This window comes from Vipera berus (genome assembly GCF_964194415.1).
Source record: "Vipera berus genome assembly, chromosome: 7".
Classification (NCBI taxonomy): Eukaryota; Metazoa; Chordata; class Lepidosauria; order Squamata; family Viperidae; genus Vipera; species Vipera berus.
The window spans coordinates 75,681,280-75,703,779 of record NC_138209.1 but is presented as its reverse complement, the minus strand read 5'-3'; the positions used below and the strand labels follow the sequence as shown (position 1 = coordinate 75,703,779).

General features: G+C 44.2%; 1 protein-coding gene across 1 annotated transcript in view; it reads right to left on the bottom strand.

Annotated features, from left to right (window-relative positions):
• Window positions 1-5,522: 5,522 nt before the first annotated feature.
• The window catches only part of NWD2 (NACHT and WD repeat domain containing 2), a gene marked incomplete at both ends in the record, with an annotated part of 54,025 nt that continues 37,047 nt past the window's right edge, over window positions 5,523-22,500 (bottom strand). Inside the window, 4 exons of the mRNA XM_081332107.1 lie at window positions 5,523-9,455; window positions 10,799-11,388; window positions 12,146-12,290; window positions 19,058-19,261. Of these exons, the coding sequence (XP_081188233.1) occupies window positions 5,523-9,455; window positions 10,799-11,388; window positions 12,146-12,290; window positions 19,058-19,261 (4,872 nt within the window). The remainder of the gene's footprint in view (window positions 9,456-10,798; window positions 11,389-12,145; window positions 12,291-19,057; window positions 19,262-22,500) is intronic.

Sequence of the window (22,500 nt, the reverse complement as noted above, 5' to 3'; positions counted from 1 at the left end):
TTCTTTGAAGGAGGGTGTCTTCCCTGCCGCCTTGAAGGAGGCGGTGGTGAGACCCCTCCTCAAGAAGCCTGCTTTGGACCCGGCTGTTTTAAACAACTATCGTCCAGTCTCCAACCTTCGCTTCCTGGCGAAGGTTGTTGAGAGTGTGGTGGCGCATCAGCTCCCTCTGTTCCTGGAGGAAACTGATTATCTGGACCCGTACCAATCGGGCTTCAGGCCCGGACACAGCACGGAGACGGCATTGGTCGCGCTGGTGAATGATCTCTGGAGGGCTAGGGACAGGGGTTGTTCCTCTGTCCTGGTCCTATTAGATCTCTCAGCGGCTTTCGATACCATCGACCATGGTATCCTGCTGCGGCGTCTCAGGGGGTTGGGAGTGGGAGGCACCGTCCTACGGTGGTTCTCCTCCTACCTCCAGGGCCGCTCGCAGTCGGTGTTGACAGGAGGGCAGAGATCCGCCCCGAGGTCTCTCATTTGTGGAGTCCCTCAGGGGTCGGTTCTCTCGCCCCTCCTGTTCAACATCTACATGAAGCCGCTGGGCGAGATCATTCGTGGTTTTGGGGTGGGGTATCACCAGTACGCTGATGATACCCAACTTTTTTTTTCCACCCCGAACCAACCCAGTGATGCCCTCTCCGTGATGTCCCGGTGCCTGGAGGCGGTTCAGGTCTGGATGGGGAGAAACAGGCTTCGTCTCAATCCCGCCAAGACTGAGTGGCTGTGCATATCGGCGTCTCGGGTTAACCAAGTTATTCCACCTTTAACGATGGGGGGGTGAGGTGTTACCCCCCGTTGATAGGGCTCGCAACTTGGGCGTCCTCCTGGATTCACGGCTCAATTTTGAAGATCACATAGGAGCCGTGACCAGGGGGGCTTTTGCACAGGTTCGCCTGGTGCGCCAGTTGCGTCCCTATCTGGACCGAGACGCCCTACGCACAGTCACTCATGCGCTTGTGACCTCCCGTTTGGACTACTGTAACGCTCTCTACATGGGGCTGCCCTTGAAGACCACTCGGAGGCTTCAACTGGTGCAGAATGCGGCCGCGCGAGTTGTAATGGGGGTTTCCCGATACTCCCATGTAACACCTCTACTCCGCGAGCTGCATTGGCTTCCGGTTGCCCTCCAGGTGAAATTCAAGGTGCTGGTTATCACCTATAAAGCCCTACATGGCCTGGGTCCGGGTTATTTGAGGGAACACCTGCTGCCGGCATCAAACGCCCTTCGCCCAGTGCGCTCTCACAGGGAGGGTCTGCTCAGGGTTCCGCCGGTGAGAGATTGCCGGCGGGTGACACCCAGGGATAGGGCCTTCTCAGTGGGAGCGCCTGCCCTCTGGAACCAGCTGCCGGTAGAGCTGAGGACTGCTCCCGACCTCCGATCATTCCGCCGGGGCCTGAAGACCTGGCTCTTTGAGCTCTCGGGCCCAGGCTGAGGAGAAAATTTTAACTGGGGTTTTAATGTACAGGGTGAATTTAATGCTTTTTAATTGGTTTTAACTTTTGTATGTTTTGATTTTTAATTCCCTGTAAACCGCCCTGAGTCCTCAGGGAAAGGGCGGTATACAAATGCAAATAAATAAATAAATAAATAAATATACATACATAGGTAAAGGTAAAGGTTCCCCCACACACGTGTGCTAGTCGTTTCTGACTCTAGGGGCCGGTGCTCATCTCCGTTTCAAAGCCGAAGAGCCAGCGCTTGTCCGAGGACGTCTCCGTGGTCATGTGGCCGGCATGACTAGACGCCAAAGGCGCACGGAACGCTGTTACCTTCCCACCGGAGTGGTCCCTATTTTTCTACTTGCATTTTTACGTGCTTTCGAACTGCTAGGTTGGCAGAAGCTGGGACGAGTAACAGGCGCTCGCTCTGCTACGCGGCACTCGGGATTTGATCCGCATACATACATACATATATATATATATATATATATAATTTAAAGAAACTGCAGAAATGTGTCAGAAAGCAAGACACAGCATTTTTATTATTTTTTCTGGGGGGGGGGAAAGAAGTTTTGAGAACCCCGAAGTCTGTTTATCATATGCAGCTCTTTTAAATTGGTTTTTATCGATGTGTTAACGGTTGGGCTTAATACGGGAGTTTGAACTGTTAAGACACATCACGAAACAGCTAAGGTGTGACAAGTAAACAGTGTACATTGGTTGGGAATAAATGTGGAGCAGATCCTGTCTGAAACAAGTTGGCCGTCTTATATGTAAGTTTGAGCCTTGGAATTCTGTAAAAAAAAAAGTTGGGGGGATGTGTTTTATTCACAATCTTTAAAATATCTGCCAAGGATATGCCTTTTTTCCTAAAAAATAAAATAAAATAAAAGCTGTTAAATTTCTATTTTATCTTTTTCAGGTAGTCCTCGAGTTACTATCTAGCATTGGTTTAACAAAGGCCCAAAATTATGACGGTGCTGAAAAAAGGGACTTAGTTCTGCTCCTCACACTTACGACCATCCTAGAGTCCCAGCGTTCGCATGATCAATATTTGATTGTTAGGCAACCCGGCATGTATTACAACAGTTGTAGCATCCTGGAGGATCTTTTTTGGTGGCTTCTGGCAAGCAATGGGAGAAGCCGGGTATGCATAATAACCCTGTGATTCATTTAATGGCCAAAAGTGATTTCCTTAATGACTGCAGCAAAAAAAAAAGTTGGGACTCAGCTTGTTTAACGATCACCTCATTTAGCGACCAAAGTTGCAGTTGTTAAGTCAAGACCCATCAGCAAGTTTGTATAAAACTCAAGGGTGGTTTGCCACAGTAAAAATAGTCGAAAATTTATAAAAGAAGAGCATAAAACCAACACATGAAAATAGTTTTTTTTTTTAAAAAAAAGCAAAACCCGAATATAAAGAGTCCTCGACTTACAACAATTCAGCCGAAATTCAACTGTGGTCCTAAGTCAAGGACTACCTGTACAAAGCTGACGAATGACTTTCAAAATGTTAAAATGTTTGATTGGGGTGAAAAAAAATGCACCCTATATAGCTCAGTTCAACTAAAGCACAAAACATATTTGGTCACACCTATCTCCTAATAATACAATTTCTCTCTTGTAAATTGCAACTTTGATTAGGCAGCTGTTTCCACAGCCCCCAAACCCGCAAGTATCTCGAGCAGCGTCTTCACACTTGCACGCAATTTCGCTTGCCTGGCATCATTTGAGAATTCCAGGCTTAATGGCTCCCAGGAGGCTGTATAGACGATGTTTATTTCCAAGAAGGAAATTGAGCCTCAGCAAATTTGGTGTGCAAATTCTGTCTTTGATTAAGTGTACGCCTCACCCGTGTGCAAAAAAACAGCTCAGAGGGCTTCTGCTCCAGGGAATTTTAAAAGAAGGATAGTTGGGAGTCATAAAATATTGGTGGACAAAACTGGAGCTGGCATGATATATTTCTATTATAAAATGCACACCGGCTGGGATGGGACACCAGTCGCTTTTATGTTAAAAATGGAAGACAGGCCTACATAAATCAGCTACTCACACTTGGAGACGTACTTTAACTAGAAATACTTTCTACTTTCTGTAATTAATGGGATCATCTATCTGAAACTCACATACTTTTATCTTAATCGAGCTGCGCGTGTCCAATAGGGTATCGTCCATACAGATACGTTTGGACTACAGGTCCCATCATCTCTAAGGGCTATCTGGAGAGAGCTCTAGGTTCGAAAAGGCAGGGATAGGAGAACAGGAGGATGGGAGCTGAAAAAATAATAATAATCAGAATGACATCCCGATTTTGTCCTAACCCCAGGTTTCAAAGTGATAAAATCTTATAAAAGGCCAGCCCAAAAGCAGGAAAGGAAGAGTATGATATTGTACAGAGAAGTAAGAAATGTATTACAAAGTGTAACAGTAAAGAACCCTTTAGGCAGCCAGATTTTATTATTATTATTATTTTGTCTTGTTTGCTCGTTTTTCAGCACGTAGCCCAGCGTGTCACTTGAATCCCCGAGTAATTTGGTCATCGCATCTGTGTTTCACGCAGGAAAGAACAGGGATGACAATAAGGCAAACACTCAATGCGTCGGGATGTGTGAATCCTTGCCGTTTTGGTCCCTGCAAGGATTAGAATTGGGTGGGCTTCTTCAGAACAGAAGGGATCGGAAGGGTATCCTTTGACGTAAAAAGAGAGAATGCAATGGGGTGGACGGTGCCTAACGCCCTTTCGGATGGGAAAAAAAATCTTATCTCTTAAGCATCGTCAGTGCTTTTTTTTGTAAAAGGAAAAGGTGCCGGAACTCACACCTATCATACAACCCGCCTTGCCTACCCTACAAGGTTCCATCCAAAAAAAGGTGCCGGAACTCCGTTCTGAGCGTTCTATGACAAAAAAAGCCCTGAGCATCGTATCGAAAGTCCTTGTGAAGAATCTAGAAAACAGCACGATATATCCAGATCGAGCTGCTTCCTTTAAAACGTGGTCCAACCTGAGCGACTTTTAAGACTTGTAGACTTCAACTCCCAGACTCCACCACGGCTGGCTAGGGGATTCTGGGAGTTGAGGTCCACGAATCTTAAAAAGTTGCCAAAGTTGCACCCCTCTGCTTTACAGCATCTAAGATCAGCAAATTATACTTTTGCAATAGAAAACTTTACTCCACCTTTCAAAGGTTTGCAACTCGGGGTGTTTTTTTAATTCAAAGACAACTTCTTAGCTCTTTATGTGGTGACTTTTAGATTTAATTCAGCTGCTACTCTAACATGAACCAGGTAAGAGGAAAAATCAAGCAGAGCGAATCAACGCTACAGATCACCAAATTTAGTGACAAAAGAGTTATACGGTATGATGGTCCTGACTGAAATGTGGGAGAAGTCGTGCTAATTCACTGGCTGAAAAATCCCGTTAGTGTTTGTTTTTTTTAAAAAAAACCAATTATTTTGTATGTTTGTGTAGGGGTTTTAATAGCTGCTATTTCAGATGTTTATGGAATGCATCAAACTCTTTCAGGGCGAGATATAACATCTGCGTTATATACCATCAGAAGGGGGGGGAAAGCCCATTCTTTTTTTCTTTTTCTTTTTTTGCAAATAGCATCAATTCAAAATTGCTACTGGTCACCTGGATGTTTTTTTTTTTAAAAAAAAAGCTTGATCCACCTCATTCCAATATGAAATATAGCCTCATTGCTTATTTAAAAGCCTTCTTTGCCACCCCATTTTAAAAAGGGCAGATTGCACCAGACGATATTGCTTGAAAGTTTCAGTCAAGACTGTGGATCAAGCCTCGCATCTGAGTATTTTCTCTTTGCCTCGTGATTTGTGTTGAATTGTGTTGAATCAGCTCTTTTAAAAATGGGCTTGTACCAAAATACAAATAAATGCAATATCGGCTAGGCGCAGGGGTAGGCAACCCCGGCTCTTTTAGGACTCATGGACTTCAACTCCCAGAATTCCTGAGTCAGCATAGCTGACTCAGGAATTCTGGGAGTTGAAGTCCATGAGTCCTAAAAGAACCGAGGTTGCCTACCCCTGGGCTAGGAGGAAGGGCAAGCTAACTCCTTGATTAATGCTCAGTTGCCAGCAGTGAACACTCTGCAGTCAATGGCGGAGCACACTTTGTCGTAGCAATAGTTGTGTTTTTTGGTGGGGGTGGCGTCGCTGGTCTCCGCATCCACCACGGTGATGGGACTGTCTCTCGCAAACACCTCTGTGGATTCCCTCCAGATGCAGTCCACCGTGGCCTTGAAGCTGTATTGGTGATACTTTGGCCTCATCACCTGAGTGGCGTTGTTGAAAATCTGCCGGCTGTTCGAAGTAGCAATTCTGATTTTCAGGGCGGCATCCACGCGATCCACCACAGTGTACGTGGCAATGCTGCCGTCGTCGAAGCCCACAATGATGTTCAGGTGCCTCTGGGAAAGAGTCAGGGAAGTGGGGGTTTTGTACAGTGAGCAGGCCCCGATGTTTTTGCCATCTGCCAACCTCATCACAATTAAGGTGGAAACGGCGCTGTTGTCCTCGTCGTCTTCCCCGCTGCGAAAGCAGATGTACACCAGGTAGCGTCCATCCTGAGATAGCTTCTGCCTCCAGATGATACCCGAAGCGTGGACCACTCGAAGTTTGCCACTGTGAAGGTCCAGGATGTTGATATTCTCATCCCCGCAAGAGAGAATCCCCAGTTTTCCGTTAGGCGATATTTCAAAATCCTCTAACGTTTTCAGGATACTATTAGGCAGCTGTAAGCGTCTCGAGACGACTTCCTCAGTCAGACTGTAGATGTTCACAGTTTCAGCAGACGTGATAAAGACCACGATATCCGGGCAGTCTGGGATGAGCTTGATATCCACAATGGCAATGCCATCATCACAAGAGAACTTCTTGGTTATGCTGCCAGTCCACAGGCTGACCACTAAGACTTTGTTCTTTGTCATGCCAACCACAAAGGTGTTTGCGGTGGTTATAAACGCGTTCTGCAAGGCCACAAGAATGTTGCAGACGCGGTGTCCGGTAGACAGCCTCCACACCCTTGATGCATTTTGCTCACAGAGGGAGACCACAAACTGGTCGTTGTGGGTGATCAACAGTTGGCATATCCTCTGCCCATTGATGCGGAAGAGGTTTTCGCCGGAAACTGTTTGCCACACGTACTGGCTGCATTTGTCATCCGACGTAATCATCAATTTCCCGTTGGAAGTTAGGACGCAGTTTTCAACCAGGCTTTCATGCTTAAATACTGCTTCAATGAATCCTGTGCTGAAGTTCCATTTATAGATAGCTTCAGATCCATCCAGCGTGTAAATGGCTTCCCCCTTGGAAGGCAAAACCAGTCTTTGGATTGGCTTGCCTGTTTTGTCAATGTTGGACATTGCAATGATAATATCAATGTCCCATACTGAAAGGACCCCACTGGTGGACAAGGAGAGCAGCATGTTGTGATGATTCGACTTAATCAACCGGACAATGTTTCCTGAGATTTCTTGTAAGCTCGCCATGCACTGACTGGTATCTCTCCTCCAAACGAAAATGGTGGAGGTATTTTCAATAGACGCAACGATACAATCTCCGTTTTTGGATAAAGCGGCAGAGACAAAGCGCTCGTTCTTTTTCGCTCTAAACTTTTCTGCGACTTTCCACATGCTGGTGTCCAGCAGGTCAATGCTGAGAGACTTGCAGATTAAAATGGCACTTTGGTCTTCGGCAAGTTCAAGGCTGACAAATTCGCTATCCCCCCTCCTACAGTCAAAGTCATCCATTAATTGAGGGTGGGCAATTTCCTCTGTGTTCCAAATAGAAAGGGCCCCTTCACTGTCCACCATGACCATCTCTTGAGCTGCATCTAAGATGAGGAGAAACTTGACAAACCCTCCTGAAAATTCAGAGGTCACCGTGGCTAGCTTGTCGCCACTGCCCAAATGAAATATTGATGCCGTGTTCAGATGTTGTCCACAGAAAGCGTACATCCCATCTCCTGAACACTGGACACAGGTGACTTCATACCAACAGTGGAATTGATACAGTGGCCATCCGTAGAGTAGATCAATCACCGTGATGTCCTTGCTAGCTTCCAACCATGAGAGTACGTGGTTTACCGAGAGGGTAAAACCATTTATAAAACTTGAACTCACTCCAATTCCGCTATGCTTCGATCCTTTAATTTCCACCTCAGAGAGAAGACAAGAGTTTAGATTGTCATAAATCAAGAGTGTGTTCTTGGTGGTGGCCACCACAAGGTATTTCTCATCGCTCGTCAGTTTCATGCCCAAAATAACTGACTGAGCGGTTGTAATTTGCCTTAAGAGCTGGCGAGTCTCGACATCCCAGGTACTGATAGACCCATTTTCCAGAGCAACAATAACTATACTTGGATTAAAGGTAGGTAAGATTTCGGTCACTTGAGAGCAGTTGGAAGAAAGAGGTAGCCTTTCAGGACTATAAGTGACATCCATAGAAGAATGAAGTGGAACTATGGAACAATATTTAGGGCCATCTTTGTCACACTCGAGAAGAAGCTGTCTCAGTTTGGGCAAGGAACTTACCACTGGGAGCAACCTCTGTTGTAATTCAGCGGAGAGGGTCCCTGGGTATTTTATCACTTTGTATTTGATGGCCCTCAGTGTGGTGGCTAAAAACTTCAGCTCTTTTTCTTGCGAGTAGTTATAGGCCAGCTCCACATCCGAAAGGGCTTTGTCGAACTGCCCAATTTTGATCATGGTGTAAAGCCAGCTGAAGTTCATGATGACACCGTACAAAATGTCATCGGATTTCCCACACTTGGTCAGGTGGTGCAAAAGCTCAGTCATTTTCCGGTGGTTAATGAAAAAAATGTCAGGCTCCAAAGGGTTGCATTGGAAGACCCAAGGCTGATCGGGAGATTGTCTATCAAAATTCATGTGGTCCATCATGTGCCTCTCCTTATCAGTCATACTCCTGCTGTCGCTGTCCAGGCAGCCGTTCAGATATTGATCTTCGCCGTACAGAGATTTCCTTCGGCCCCCAGACCAAACCCCTAGAAAATACTCTGCAATGACAGTGTGCATTTCATGCACAACTCCTTCGTTGTGAAGATAAATCTTTTGGGCAATCAGCTGTAGGTGCCGATTAGCCCAGACTAGAAGCGTCACATTTTTCACTTGTCTTTGTATCAGATATCCCGCTAATCCTTCTTTTAGTTTTGCGATGTAGATGTAAGGTACCCTCAGCGGGTTGAGGTTTTGGAAGCTTTGACTTAGCTCAAGCATGACGGTATTGTCAAGAGCTAAAATGTCTTCCAATTCCATTTCACTCAAGCCGGATTTGGACATTGTGATATAGCCGAGGGCTCGCGATAGAAGTTTGGGCCCACAGCTGTTCTGCAGAGACCAGAACATCTGCTCTATGCTGTCATGGACAGTGACGCAGAGGGAAGACCCGTCAACATCCTTGTGGGATCTCCACTTTCGAACTTCTCGAAAGGTTAAGTTGACAAACATAGGCAAGGTGCACTTAGACAACGCTTCATTGACGTAGATTTGTTGGCCCGAGGTCACTTTTCTCTTCACCTGGAGCAACTGGTGCTTGAGGACTTGACTGCACATCTTCCTCTCCCTGGCTGTCAGTTCAATGTAGTTGTCTTCATCGTGGATAAGGCTCTTAAGTTTTTGCAGGATGCCATGTTTGTTCGGCAGCGTGGACAAGATAATTCGCACCGAACGGGGCAGGTGGAGAGGAAGCCACCACAATTTCCTGGCATCGTCGTTTTCGGCCAGCTGCTCCAGGGCATCGAAAATTAACACCAGGGGTCGGTGAAAGGAAGACTCATTCAAAAGGTTAATAAGCAAGTCTCGGAGATCGTGGATCTTTTTCGGGTAGCTTTGCAGAAGGCATCGATAGTTGACAGCCAGCTGCTCACAAATACTTTGAAGCAGATTCCGCAGGTCTGTACTCCTCTCCGTCGATCCTACAAACCTTATAATCACCACAGGATCAGATTCTGGCCCCATTTCTTCCTTCAGCCAAGCATAAGCCTGCAAATGTAGAAGTGCAAAGAGGTTTATTGTTCAAATTAGACCACCTCATCAAGACACACCAGCAAGAAACACAGCCAATACCACTAGCTCTAGTGACCCTTGGAAGTTACAATGGCACGGAAAAAAGTGACCATTTTTTCACACTGATGACCCTTGAAGCATCCCCCTGGTCACGCGGTTTACATTCGGGCGCTTGACCACTGACTCACATTTATGACGGTTGCAGTGTCCCGGGGTCACTAAATGAACAGTTGTAAGTTGAGGACTACCTGTATTAGCAACACTGCAGCCACTGCTTTGCCTTCTACAAGCCAAAACAGATTTATCCTTCAGCCTATGTAAGGAGGGCAGTAAACAGGTCCGATTTCTCACCCAGTGGTGCATTTTTCAAAACCTTAGGCCTAAATCCATCCCTGTCCTCAGTTCTGGAAAGATGCATTGCAACAAGCCATGATTTTATCAACATGGTGGTTTGCAACACTGCCAAAAAAAAGGCAGTTTGACCAAGGTGCTACATTTTGTGTGTTCTTTCCTTCCTTCCTTTCTTCCTTCCTTCCTTCCTTCCTTCCTTCCTTCCTTCCTTCCTTCCTTCCTTCCTTCCTTCCTTCCTTCCTTCCTTCCTTCCTCTTTCTTTCTTTCTTTCTTTCTTTCTTTCTTTCTTTCTTTTCTTTCCTTTCCCTTCCTTCCTTCCTTCCTTCCTTCCTTCCTTCCTTCCTTCCTTCCTTCCTTCCTCTTTCTTTCTCTTTCTTTCTTCTTTCCTTTCCTTTCCTTTCCTTTCCTTTCCTTTCCTTTCCTTTCCTTTCCTTTCCTTTCCTTTCCTTTCCTTTCCTTTCCCTCCCTCCCTCCCTTCCTTTTTTTTCTTTCTTTCTTTCTTTCTTTCTTTCTTTCTTTCTTTCTTTCTTTCTTTCTTTCTTTCTTTCTTTCTTTCTTTCTTTCTTTCTTTCTTTCTTTCTTTCTTTCTTTTCCTTTCCCCTTCCTTCCTTCCTTCCTTCCTTCCTTCCTTCCTTTTCTCTCTGTCCCTGTCTCTCTCTCTCTCTCACTGAGCATGCTTCAAAACTGATTCAAAAGACAGACAAAAGTGCCTCCTTCAGCCTCTTTTTTGTGAGCCTGAAATAAAAGTTGTGGCTGCTTTAAGAGACCCATCAACTTCAATCAGTCAAACACTTTCTCCTTTCTATATGCTACTTCAAGAATAGGATAACCAACAGGGGAAGTTATCTATAGAAAGCCCTAATTACATCCTGCCACGAACAGACTTAAAATAAAACAGAGAAGTAGTCTTCAATTAGGTGTAAAACAGTAGGGGGAAAAAAATCACAAGGGGATGTTGTTTTTTTTACCTTCTTTGCCACTTCTGCTAATAAGAATGTTTTTCCAGTGCACGGTCCTCCATATACGATAAGAGGATTAACGTGGCCCATTTTCTTAGGCAGGAGATATTTGCGCATTACAGTTCTAGCATCACATCTATACTCGTAGAAGGAAGAGTAGCTTCTACACAACGAGGAGTGTTGCAGGACTTCATCATAAATCCAGTCCGTCTCTATGTCAAAATTCTGTTGCACTGTAGCTTGGATGATGTCAACCATGTCTTCGTAGAACTGTTTGCCAAGTCCTTCGATGTAGTGGCTCTCCACCTCTTGGGTGTAGCCGTACTTGATGTCGCAATGGGTAACGGAAGTGTAGACCCTCAAGTTGGAGGAAGCCACAATGGTAGGTACGAATTCGTCCCTGAGTTTGACGAGTTTCTCCAGCGCTTCTGAATCCCTCAGAAATTTCCCGCCACCGTGAAGCACGTCCATGTATTTCTCCATCTCGGGAACTTTCACAAAACGTTCGATGTTGGCAATCTTCCGGATGTAGCAAACGCATTTCTTTAAAAAAGCTGGTGTTTGTTTTCCTAAGGCAAAATCGAATTCGTCTTCAATAGCTGGGAGGAAGATCAAAGAAAGAAGAGGACATCTAAATATCGTGGAGGGCAAAGCGAAATCTGCTCCGTTGAATCTAAATTTACTAGGCCGTATCAAGCTCTTCTACTCGTTTCCCCATATTCTATTCTTGGGGCCAGGAAGACAAAGCCAGTTCTGCTCTATACAGATAGTCCTCGCCTTACGACGGTTCATTTTATTGACCATTCAGAGTTACAACGGCACCGGGAAAAGGTGACCTAGGACCGTTTTTCGCACTTAACGACCACTGCAGCCTCATGTGATCAAAATTCAGATGCTTGGCAACTGACTCCGTATTTATGCCCTGGGGTTATGTGATCCCCTTTGGCGACCGTCCGACGACCAAAATCATTGGGGAAGCCAGATTACTTAACAACCGTGTTAGTAACTGAACCACCTCAGCGTGGTTCACGCAGCAACGGCGGCGGAAAAGGTCGTAAAGTGGGGCAAAGCGCACTTAGCAACAGAAATTTGGGGCTTTATGGTGACTGTAAGTCGAGGAGTACCGGTACAGTGCCTTTTCTATCTCTTCATCGCTCGGGAGTGGGGTTAAGAGACACAATTTAGGAACAGTAATAATACCTACGAGGAACAATTGCATGCGATTAATGGCTACGATTTAAGAGCAAAGGAAATCGCTTTCCTTTTTTTCCCCGTTTTTTGCACATACTTCCCTGATCAGGTGCAATCCTATCTCAGCATGTATCTATGCACTGAGTGCCTGTATTTCATGTTTACCAGAGGAAAGATATCTGTTTGCTTGACTGTGTTTCATTTTCCCCTTTTCATACAGTATCTTCACAGCTGTCTTAAACATCACCTTTATTTCTTCTGATACGTCTTGCCATTTGCTCTCTCTGACAGGGTTGTGAGTGGGTTCCGTCTTTAAAGCAAGGAAAAAGACAAAAAGGAAAGAAACCAAAAAAAAAAAAAAGGAAAGGAAAGATCAGCGCCAGGGCTTAAGACAATTGCAAAAATGAACTTGGCAGGTTTTGTATTTTTAATATGTTTATTAATTAAATATTATTTGCTGCCTCTCTCCTTTCGGGGGTGGGGGCGGGAAACCCCTTCGGGAACAATATGCACAAACCCGAAGGAAGGGATATGTATTTTTTTTAAGCGGTGTGCTTACAATACAAGATAAGTGAGCAATAGTAAGATAACTGCTCTCAAGATCGATCAATCTGAAGAGAGCTGTAAGGGACCATGGAGGTCTTCTAGTCTAAGCCCCCCACTCAAGCAGGAGACCCTATACCAGGGGTCAGCAACCTGAAACAGTGAAAGAGCCACTCAGAACCGGTTCCCTCACAAAAGGAAAAACTGGGAGCCGCAAAAACTGTGTGCGCATGCGTGTATATGCGCGCATGTGCAGAACAGAGTTTGACTGAAGAGTGGAGCCAAGGCGAGATATGCACCTACCCTGCATATTTGAATTGATTGGTTGAACTTTATAAGTCCCACTTTTTTGGGGGGGGGGACTGCACATGGCAGAGGACTGGGAGCCGCAGGGGACGGCTGAAAGAGCCGCATGTGGCTCCGGAGCCACGGGTTGCAGACCTGTGCCCTATACCATTTCAAACAAGTGACTGTCCAGTCTCTCCTTTAAAACCTCCAGTGATGAAGCATCCACAACTTCATATGTGTGTTTGTGTGTGTGTGTGTGTGTGTACACACACACATATAATTGATTTTTTTATAAACTAACAACCTGGTGCTTAGTAAACAACATGTTGTCTAGGTTCACATTTCACAACAATCAATTATAGTCAATTTCTATCATACCGTACTCTACATAACCACTTTCCTTGATTTTAATCTTAATTCCCACGTTGTTCTCTTTTGCAAACATTAGGTTAATGCAGTTCTTGATATTTTAGTAAGAAAGAGGTTAAATATAAACATTTTTCTAGCGTTTATCCAATTAGCAATAGCGTCAATATAGAACTTCTTTTCTAATTAGTCCTCTTGGTTGCGTTACATCTCCTGTTTTCACCATTCTCATTTAGACTTTTTGCCCACAAAATTGAAATCATTTTTATCTGTTAGGAGGTTCTCGAAATTGATTGACGGTTAAATAGCTAAGCTGTTTCCCTCACAATAATCCTCCCAACGATTACATTTCTCATATCACCAAAAATAAAAATAAACAAATACAATAAAAAATACAATGCAACACTACTCGGAATAAGAAAGAAGGAGCGCCCACAACTTCTGACGGCAAGCTGTTCCACTATAAGTGGTAAGTCCACTGTAAGATACTGTAAGTTGGAAATAAGATAACGGATCTCAGTGCAGCCAAGATAAAAGTTTGCCATTTTAATTGGGGAGCAATCAAAATAAGCACCCTTTTATCTTTGCCGCACTGTTAGCGGGAGCAGAAATTTTTGATAACAGGTAAGAAACCTGTTATCAAACCATATTCAGAATAAAGGAATACTCGTAGAGGTGAGTTCTAACAAAGATATGCCTGTTACAATGACGGCATGTCATTCTCTTTTTTGTAGCACATATACACTGTTGAAGGAAAAGTCTTCATTGCAGTTCAGTCCAAGCCGGGAATAAACAACACGGCGACTGCTTTAGAAAGAAGGTTGCAGTTTATTGAAGAGGAGAGCCAGACAGGAAGGTGGCTCTGGAAAAAAGAGGGGAGAGCACATGTAGGGAGTGGGTTTTTATACCTTCTGGAGACTTTTGTTTGGAGTTGTTCCTGTGGCATGAACTTTGACCTGAGCCTGGATGTGCCCTTTCTGGTATTCTGATGGTGGTGGGTTAATCTTATTATGTCCCAAGGGTCATATCCTGCTTCCCTGAGGCTGTGGCTGATGACTCTTAGATTTTTGGTGTTGATTCTAGGGATCTTTCTTCCTAATCCCAATTTCCTGACTCCAGTCTTTCTGACAAGATTAACTGCATTTCTACAGAGCTGGTTTCTGCTTGGTGGAGGGAGACTTGGAGATATTAAAGAAAACTGGGCATGCTTTTCTACCTCTTTAAGATCCTTTGAGGAAATATATTTTTCTGCCTGTTTAATATTTTCTTCTCTGGGGGGCGGGGTTGACTTCCCACAACACACACACACACACACACACACACACACACACACACACACCATGCACAGAGATATCCACAAACACCCACAAATGCAACCGACCAGCTAACATTAATATTGATTTATATCACAGGAAAGGCAGGAGTGGGCCAGTCTAGGCCTCGGAGGCCTGGAGGAAGCCTCCCAGGTCTAGAATGGCCCACCGGATGTGCGTGGATACCACTTCTGGAAGTCCGTTCTAGGCCTTGGAGGCCTGCCAGGCCTTAAACAGCCCACTGGAAGTGCGTCGATGCCACTTCCAGAAGTCCGTTCTAGGACTCCAAGGCCCAGGCCTGGAATAAGAGAACCGGTTGTTCAGATATTTGAATTCCACCACTGCATGGGAGTAAGCAGCCATGCCAGCTCTAGGATAAAAATCCTAGCGTGGGTTAGACTTAAACCAAGAATTTCAAAGCTTCCCCAAATAAAAGTTCTTCAAACTTGACCTTTATGTTCTGTCTTTCATTTGCGAGCCTCAAGGCAAGCTTATAAAAATGTTAATGCGGTCTAGTTATACATGAACAGACAATAGTAGAATATGCATGTGAACGGGCGCACGTACCATAGTTTATTGTACTTAAAAAAAAGAAAAATGTAAGTTTCTAGTCACTTCCCCATAGAAAAAATTGTCTCAGAATCTAGGGGATTTGTACTCCCTTTTCCTGCCCCATCTGTTTCCTTTCTGAAAAACTGTCACCATGGCAACCACCAGCAGGGAGGGACAAGGTTTTGCACAAACTCTTAATGATGGAAAGTTTCCATGGCAACTCTCCCATGCTGTTATTTCCTCCCTATCTCTCCCCCCCTCCCCAGGTCTGAGAACTTGAAGGACTTCTAAACATAAAACAAGGAACTTGGATGGGCAAGTGAAGGAATGGCTAGTTTCACTAAACTAAGTTTGGCTAGTCTATTGAAGAGAAGGATCGGGGGGGGGGACTGGATAGTGGTCTTCCAGTCTTTGTGGGACACTCACAAAGAAGAAGGGATTGACTTATTCTCCAAAGTACCAGAGGACAGGATAAGAAGTAATGGGTGGACACTTATTAAAGAGAACCAACCTAGAATTAAGGAGAAACTTCCTGGTGGTGAAAACAATTAATCAATGGAATAGCTTACTTCCTGGAGTGGTGGGTGCTCCATCACTGGAGGTTTTGTTTGGAGTACAACCATGTCTACATTGAGATTGGCTGAGCCTCCCTTCGTGCCCTCCCCCACCACAACTCACAGTGACAACAAACCCACCATCTTGTTACACCATGTGAGCTAATTTCACAACACACCGGCCTCGCAAGTCAATCATTCATAAAGTTATTTCCCGTTCAGGAGCCTGACAGCCCATGGATAGAAGCTGTTCTTCAGCCTGTTGGTACAGCTGGCTATACTCCTGTATCTCCTACCCGATGGTAAGAGAGTAACGAGATACCGTCCAGGGTGTGAGTCATCCCTGAGAATTTTTCTCACTCTTCCAAGGCAGCGGGCCCTGGGGAGGTCATCCAGTGGTGTCAGGGGACAGCCCACAATGTCTTGTGCTGTGCTCACCACCCTCTGTAATATCTTCCTATGTGTGGCTGTCAGGCCAGCATACCAAACCACAATACAGTGTGAGAGGATGCTCTCTATAGTAGACCGGTAAAAGAAGGTCGTTAGCCATTGTTCTACCCTGTTCTTCCGCAAGACCCTAAGGAAGTGGAATCTCTGTTGGGCCTTTCTTGCCATGGCCAAATCTACATGGCCATCTCACCGTAGTTAACTCACCATGGCTACTTCACCGTGGCCAAACCCACCTCAGCCATCTCACTATGGCCCTCTTGCATGGGCCAACTTGCCATGAGACAGCTCGCTGGGACCAACTCACCATGTGACAACTAGCTCTGGATAATTCCACACGGGATAACTAAACACACTAACTGTTATCTACCAGTGTCTCCTTAACATTATTTCCATTGACCAAAAAATAGAAATAATGTTGGAGAAACAGTGGCAAATAACATTTATCATGTTGAGTTATCCCACATGGAACTGTCCATGGCGAGTTGTCCCATGGCAAGTTGGCCGCAGAGAGATAGCCATGGTGAGAGGACAACAGCAAGTTGGCTGTGGAAAAATGGTTGTGGTGAGTTCGCCGTGGTTAGTTGTCCTAGACCAGGGGTAGGCAACCTTGGCTCTTTTATGACTCGTGGACTTCAACTCCGAGAATTCCTGAGCCAGCATGGCTGGCTCAGGAATTCTGGAAGTTGAAGTCCACGAGTCATAAAAAAACCAAGATTCCCCATCCCTGTCCTAGAACTTTTCAAAAATAGACTGGGCAGTTATTTGACTGGGATGGTATAAGGTCTTCTGCCTTAATCAGGGAGATGGACTAGAAGACCTCTGAGGTCCTTTCCAGCCCAAGTATTCTATGAGTGGGAATTTAGATCTGAAAAACTGTAATTTTCTTGGATCTATTCCTGAATTTCTAGTAAGTCCTAAGGTTTAGCCAGGAACTTTCTAGATCCTTTCTGAAAACCTGATGCTTTAATGAACCTTAGCTAAACCAAGTCAACCCAATTGCAAGTCATCTACTCTTCCATCAATGGAAAACTACTGTAGGAAAAACTATTTTCCTCCTTGTAGTTCAGAGGTCCCCAACCTTGGGCTCTAGGGACTGGTTACGTGGAGAGAGGTTTTTGGTAGACCGGAGGGGGTGTGGTTTTGTATGCTGCCTGCATCCTGCAGATGGGGCTTTGCTTGTTTGTGCGTACCGGTTGCTGTCATGCTGCAGCCCGGTACTGGTCCGTGCTCTGGGGGGGTGGGGACCCCTGTTGTAGTTGACTAAACATCTACATCAGGGGTGTCAAACTGCCGGCCTGCGGGCCAGATGCATCATGAGGAAACCGTGCCCACCCCACTGCTGGCAATGGGGAAAAAGCTCCGATATGTTGCACGACATCACGTGACGTCGCGGGTTTGATGTGTCTCATCTACATGATTTCACCTTAAGAGGTGTTCAGTTTGAAATACAAAGACAATTATTGGCAGATGATATTAAAATCATTTTTTCCCCACTGAGCTCAATCACCCCTTGCACCCCTTGGTCTTCAGAAAGCAATCTAGTAAAGAACTCTGAATAGGTCTGGGATATCATTGTATTATAGCCGAACTCCATAACTGAAGAGTGGGACAATTTATCCCTATAATGACCAATTCTTCTCCTGATTGTCAGGAAGAATGCTGAGTAGAGTTGGTTCTATTTCTGTCTGTATTATGGGCCCTTGCCTGCTTAGAAGTGGATTGTGATAAATTATTTCTTACATTTAACAGCTGATAGGCATACATCTCCATAAACCAGTGCAGCTTTTGAACATTTTATGTATTTCAGATCATATGCATAACATTTTACAAGAAAGATTCTTGAGACAGAACCTGGGAGTGGAGTTAAAAGAGGGGTCAGACTAGAATCCCTACATAGCCACAAGCGAATTAGGCCAACTCCTCTTGAATTCCATTGACTGTTATCTTTTCAGATCATATGCATAACATTATACAAGAAAGAGTGACGGAACCTGGGGGTGGAGTTAAAAGAGGGGTCAGACTAGAATCCCTACGTAGCCACAAGCGAATTAGGCCAACTCCTCTTGAATTCCATTGACTGTTATCTAACTCCTAGCAGGTGCTAACCTTTGAGAAGATTCCTGTTCCAAGGCATGAATAAATGACTTTAATTGGAGCTTCATGTGTGGACCTGATCTTTCATGCCTGACAAGCATTGTCCTGATTATTTAATAGAAAGAAAAGGAGAAAAACAAGAGAGAGAAGGAGAGAAAAATAAATAGGGGAAGACCTGTGAATGTTACGGTAGATTAGCATGGAATCTACACTCTGCATTTGGAATACAAAAATGTAAGCTCTTGATTTCACTTAAACAATCTTGATTTCCTGAAGCATTGTCTCTTTATCAATGTTCTTACTTACAGGAAGGACACAGGTGCAGCTTTATGTACGAAGATGTTCACCTTGTGGACATTGAGGTCTCTCCTACATCATTTGAGTGACACTGACAGGGAGTGAAGCATAAAACGGAGTGCTCACACATTCAGCAATCTGGACGATGTAACTTGCCAATCAAAGTTTATATTTACTGTAATGGACACCAATTTGCCATGACTTTTCCAAAGGTATCTTGTGGACTTTGGTGAGAATGGCTGAGGTTTTGAGGTCAGCTATTTTTAGCCTCCTCAGAGAACTACAATTCTCAGGAGAAGCGTCTAGCGTGAAAGATCGGGTCCACCAGCGAAGATCTGATCAAGCTGATTTATTGCTAAAGAGCCTATGATCTTCTCAACTAACAGTCTATCTATGATCTTCTCAACTTCTCAAGCAATCAGTTGGAGTTAAATAAGGATCAACAGAATTCAAGGGATGTTGGACCTGTCTGCTTGTGACTACGTAGGGATTCTAACCTGGTCCCTCTTTTGACTCCACCTTCAGGTTCTGCCATCTCTTGCCCTGCAAGAAGATTACTACGAAACACGCCTTCTACCTAGACACAAGTCCTAAATCAACATCAAGTAAAGATGATTTACCGTATTGGGATTGCTCTTCAGAATTTCAGTTTTTGGTTTGAGGTAATAAGTTGGGGGCACCGCATTCTCATCCCGGCAGTAGCACTCTTCCAAAATCTTGGTTTCCAGCTTGGCCTCGATAGCTGCATCCAGAATCATTTCAAACTCTGACGATTCCACTTCCCCCGGTATCCGGATACCTCCGTATTTTTCTCCCAAAAGGCCCTATTGTGCACACAACAGAGAGCTACGTTCAGGAACAATGCTGATGACATTGTCCATAAGAGCTTGGACAACCATTTTCCTTGTTCCGAGGTGCCAATGGGCACAACGACAAAACAACAACAAATTGAAGCAGTACCACACTTCATCTTCCTACTCTCAGCAGTGTAGAGAAACGGGGCCTTTCCTAGTGTTGGGATTCAAATATGTAAACAACTGGTTCTCTGGGTATGCCGCTTCCGGAAGTCCGTTCTGGGCCTGGGCAACAAAAAATTAGCTATCGAACTGGTGTGAACTGGCAAAATCCCACCACTGACTATGCCCCATAAAACACAGCTATTGGGGACAGTGAGTGTGACAGCAAGGAGATCAGGAAGCACAAAGTAGCATTTTTATTAATTCCTCCATTGTTTGCGGTGGATCTTAATATTCCCACCTAACACATCCTAATTGAAAGCAAAGGGTACATTAAGCACTATGTATAAATAATGTAATCATGAGCCTGGAAAACTAGCTTGTGAGATACTGCCAGCAGATGGCATTATTTCTCCTAATAATATGATTTTTTAAAAAAAACAACGTCCTATTTACAATAATGGAAAATTAGAATATATGATTATTTATAACAGCAGGTGTGAGACAGAACATGTTGAACAGCTGTGGGACCAATAATTACATATCTTTATACCTTCTTAATATAACTCAGTGCCTGACTTATTGGCTTGAAAAAGGATTTCTTTTTTTTACAACTTTGGGACATATTAAGCCCATTCTTCTTTCAGATGGAATAGAATATATGGCAAAAGGGCAAAGACATTAATTGGTTCAGTGCTTCATACTGAACAAGGATCTGAACACAAGTCCCAATTTATTACCTTTCAGTGTATCTCTGAATTACGTCTCTCAAAATTACATTTAACGATGAGGAATTGCCAATGATTATGTTCTTTTTTCAAAAATAAAAATAAAAATAAAACATTAACAACATTCTCTTTTGAAAAATATAAAAACTCATTAAGCAAATCTGGCAGGTAATTCGAGTTAACCGTGAACAAATAGGACGATTTTGAATCCACCGTCTTAATATTCAATATACCTTTTGTAATTTATTTGATTCCCAATATTTAACTGGGATGAACAACTTTATTTGAATCCTGTCTAGGATGACACTTAGCACTTTAGTTATTTTACAGAAATCCGATTCTGCAGGCTTTTCTCTTTTTATTTGGGGACTTAAAAAACAGTTTGGTATGTATTGTTTCTTTGAAGTGGTCTGCAGAAACAAAGGACCCTAAGCCACATCATACTTTGATGAGCGAAAATACGAAGGTTTTGAGGGGTGCATTGTCCACAGCTCCTTATTGGAGGCATTTATATAGGATTTGTTTAATGGAGCTGCTCAGTCATCCAGATCATGGTGGTCCCAAAGGTGCTTCTTCAAGAGGCAACTGGATTTTCTTTGTGTTTCTTTGAAGACATTTCGCTTCTCCTCCAAGAAGCTTCTTCATCTCTGACTGGATGGTGGGGAACGGGGGGGGGGATTTATACTCCTTGCAGACAGCTGGTCATTTGCCTCCTTTCAGAGAGTCATTGAGGCCACTTGGAGGTTTATCTGTGTCCTCAGGGTCACCTGAGTAGTGCAAATGGGTGTTGAGCCTTCTTGGAACTGCTGAAAGGACTGTGTTGTGGAGCTGTTTTCTGCTCTGTGTCCCTTCGCTGTTGAACACAGGGCAGATGGTTGGGGATGAGTCTGTATTGTCTGCATCTCACACTGAAGCACTTCAAGTAGTCTCAACGACTCTCTGTTGTTGTTAGCTGCGAAGTCATGTCCGACCCATCGCGACCCTATGGACAACGTTCCTCCAGGCCTTCCTGTCCTCTACCATCTTCTGGAGTCCATTTAAGCTCACGCCTCCTGCTTCAGTGACTCCGTCCAGCCGCCACCTTCTCTGTCGTCCCCTTCTTCTCTTGCCCTCCACCTTTCCCAGCATTAGGCTCTTCTCCAGTGAGTCCTTCCTTCTCATTAGGTGGCCAAAGTATTTGAGTTTTAGCTTCAGGATCTGGCCTTCTAAAGAGCAGTCAGGGTTGATCTCCTCTAGGACTGACCGGTTTGATCACCTTGCAGTCCAAGGGACTCGCAGGAGTCTTCTCCAGCACCACAGTTCAAAGGCCTCGATTCTTTGGCGCTCAGCCTTTCTTACGGTCCAACTTTCACTGCCATACATTGCAACTGGGAAGACCACAGCCTTGACTATATGCACTTTTCTTGACAGGGTGATGTCTTTCAACGACTCTCTAAAAGGATGCAAATGACCAGCTGTCTGCAAGGAGTATAAACCCTCCCATTCCCCACCATCCAGTCAGACATGAAGAAGCTTCTGGGATGAGAAGCGAAATGTCTTCAAAGTAAAACAAGAAAGTAAAGTTGCCTTTTGAAAAAGCACCTTTGGGACCGATTATCTAATCAGCATTCATTGCGGCAAGAGTTGTTCAATTGTCGTAATTGATTGCTAAACCTAGTTTGGTCTCATGTCCCACTCACTTCAGCATGAAGACACTTTGCAAACAATTTTTAAGAGGCTTGTTACCAAAATGTCACCTTCATAAGGGCTCTTGGGAGTCCTAGTGGACCATCACTTAAACATGAGCCACAATAAGGTCCCTTCAATATGCTATGAATTTTAAATAAAACTTTTATTGCATTAAATTAACCCCTCCCATATTATGCAACAGGATCTTTGGAGAAAGAAAAGCCTGCACAATGCTTTTATTAATTGTCCATCAGTATTTTTGGACGATGGCAATAACTACAGTTCCTTTGTCATATTGTCTGGCTGCACACTTTTTCTTTTTTTTTCCTTTTCTTTAGCCTTCACCAAAACGTCAGATCCAGCCAACAATCTTAAAACACAAAAGAGGCATTTTTACATCCTAGCAAGGCTGCAGAGTCATAAAATCACAACGCTTTTAAAATCTAAAATGTGATTAGAAAATTGTTAGAAATGAGCTACATTCAAATATGTTGGCAAAACCGGCAATTAGGAGCAAATGGAATGTCTGCATAATAGAGGAACTGCCAGCAGACACAAAGCTAACATTTTTTTCTTCTTTTAGGAGTAAAACGCACAGGCAACATTTTAGGGTTGCAAAAATTAAAATTAAAATTAAGAGACGTTTCCAGTGAATTGACTGAGGAGCGTACATTTTAATTGCCCCTGATGTGAAATTTCTGTGGAAAGTTC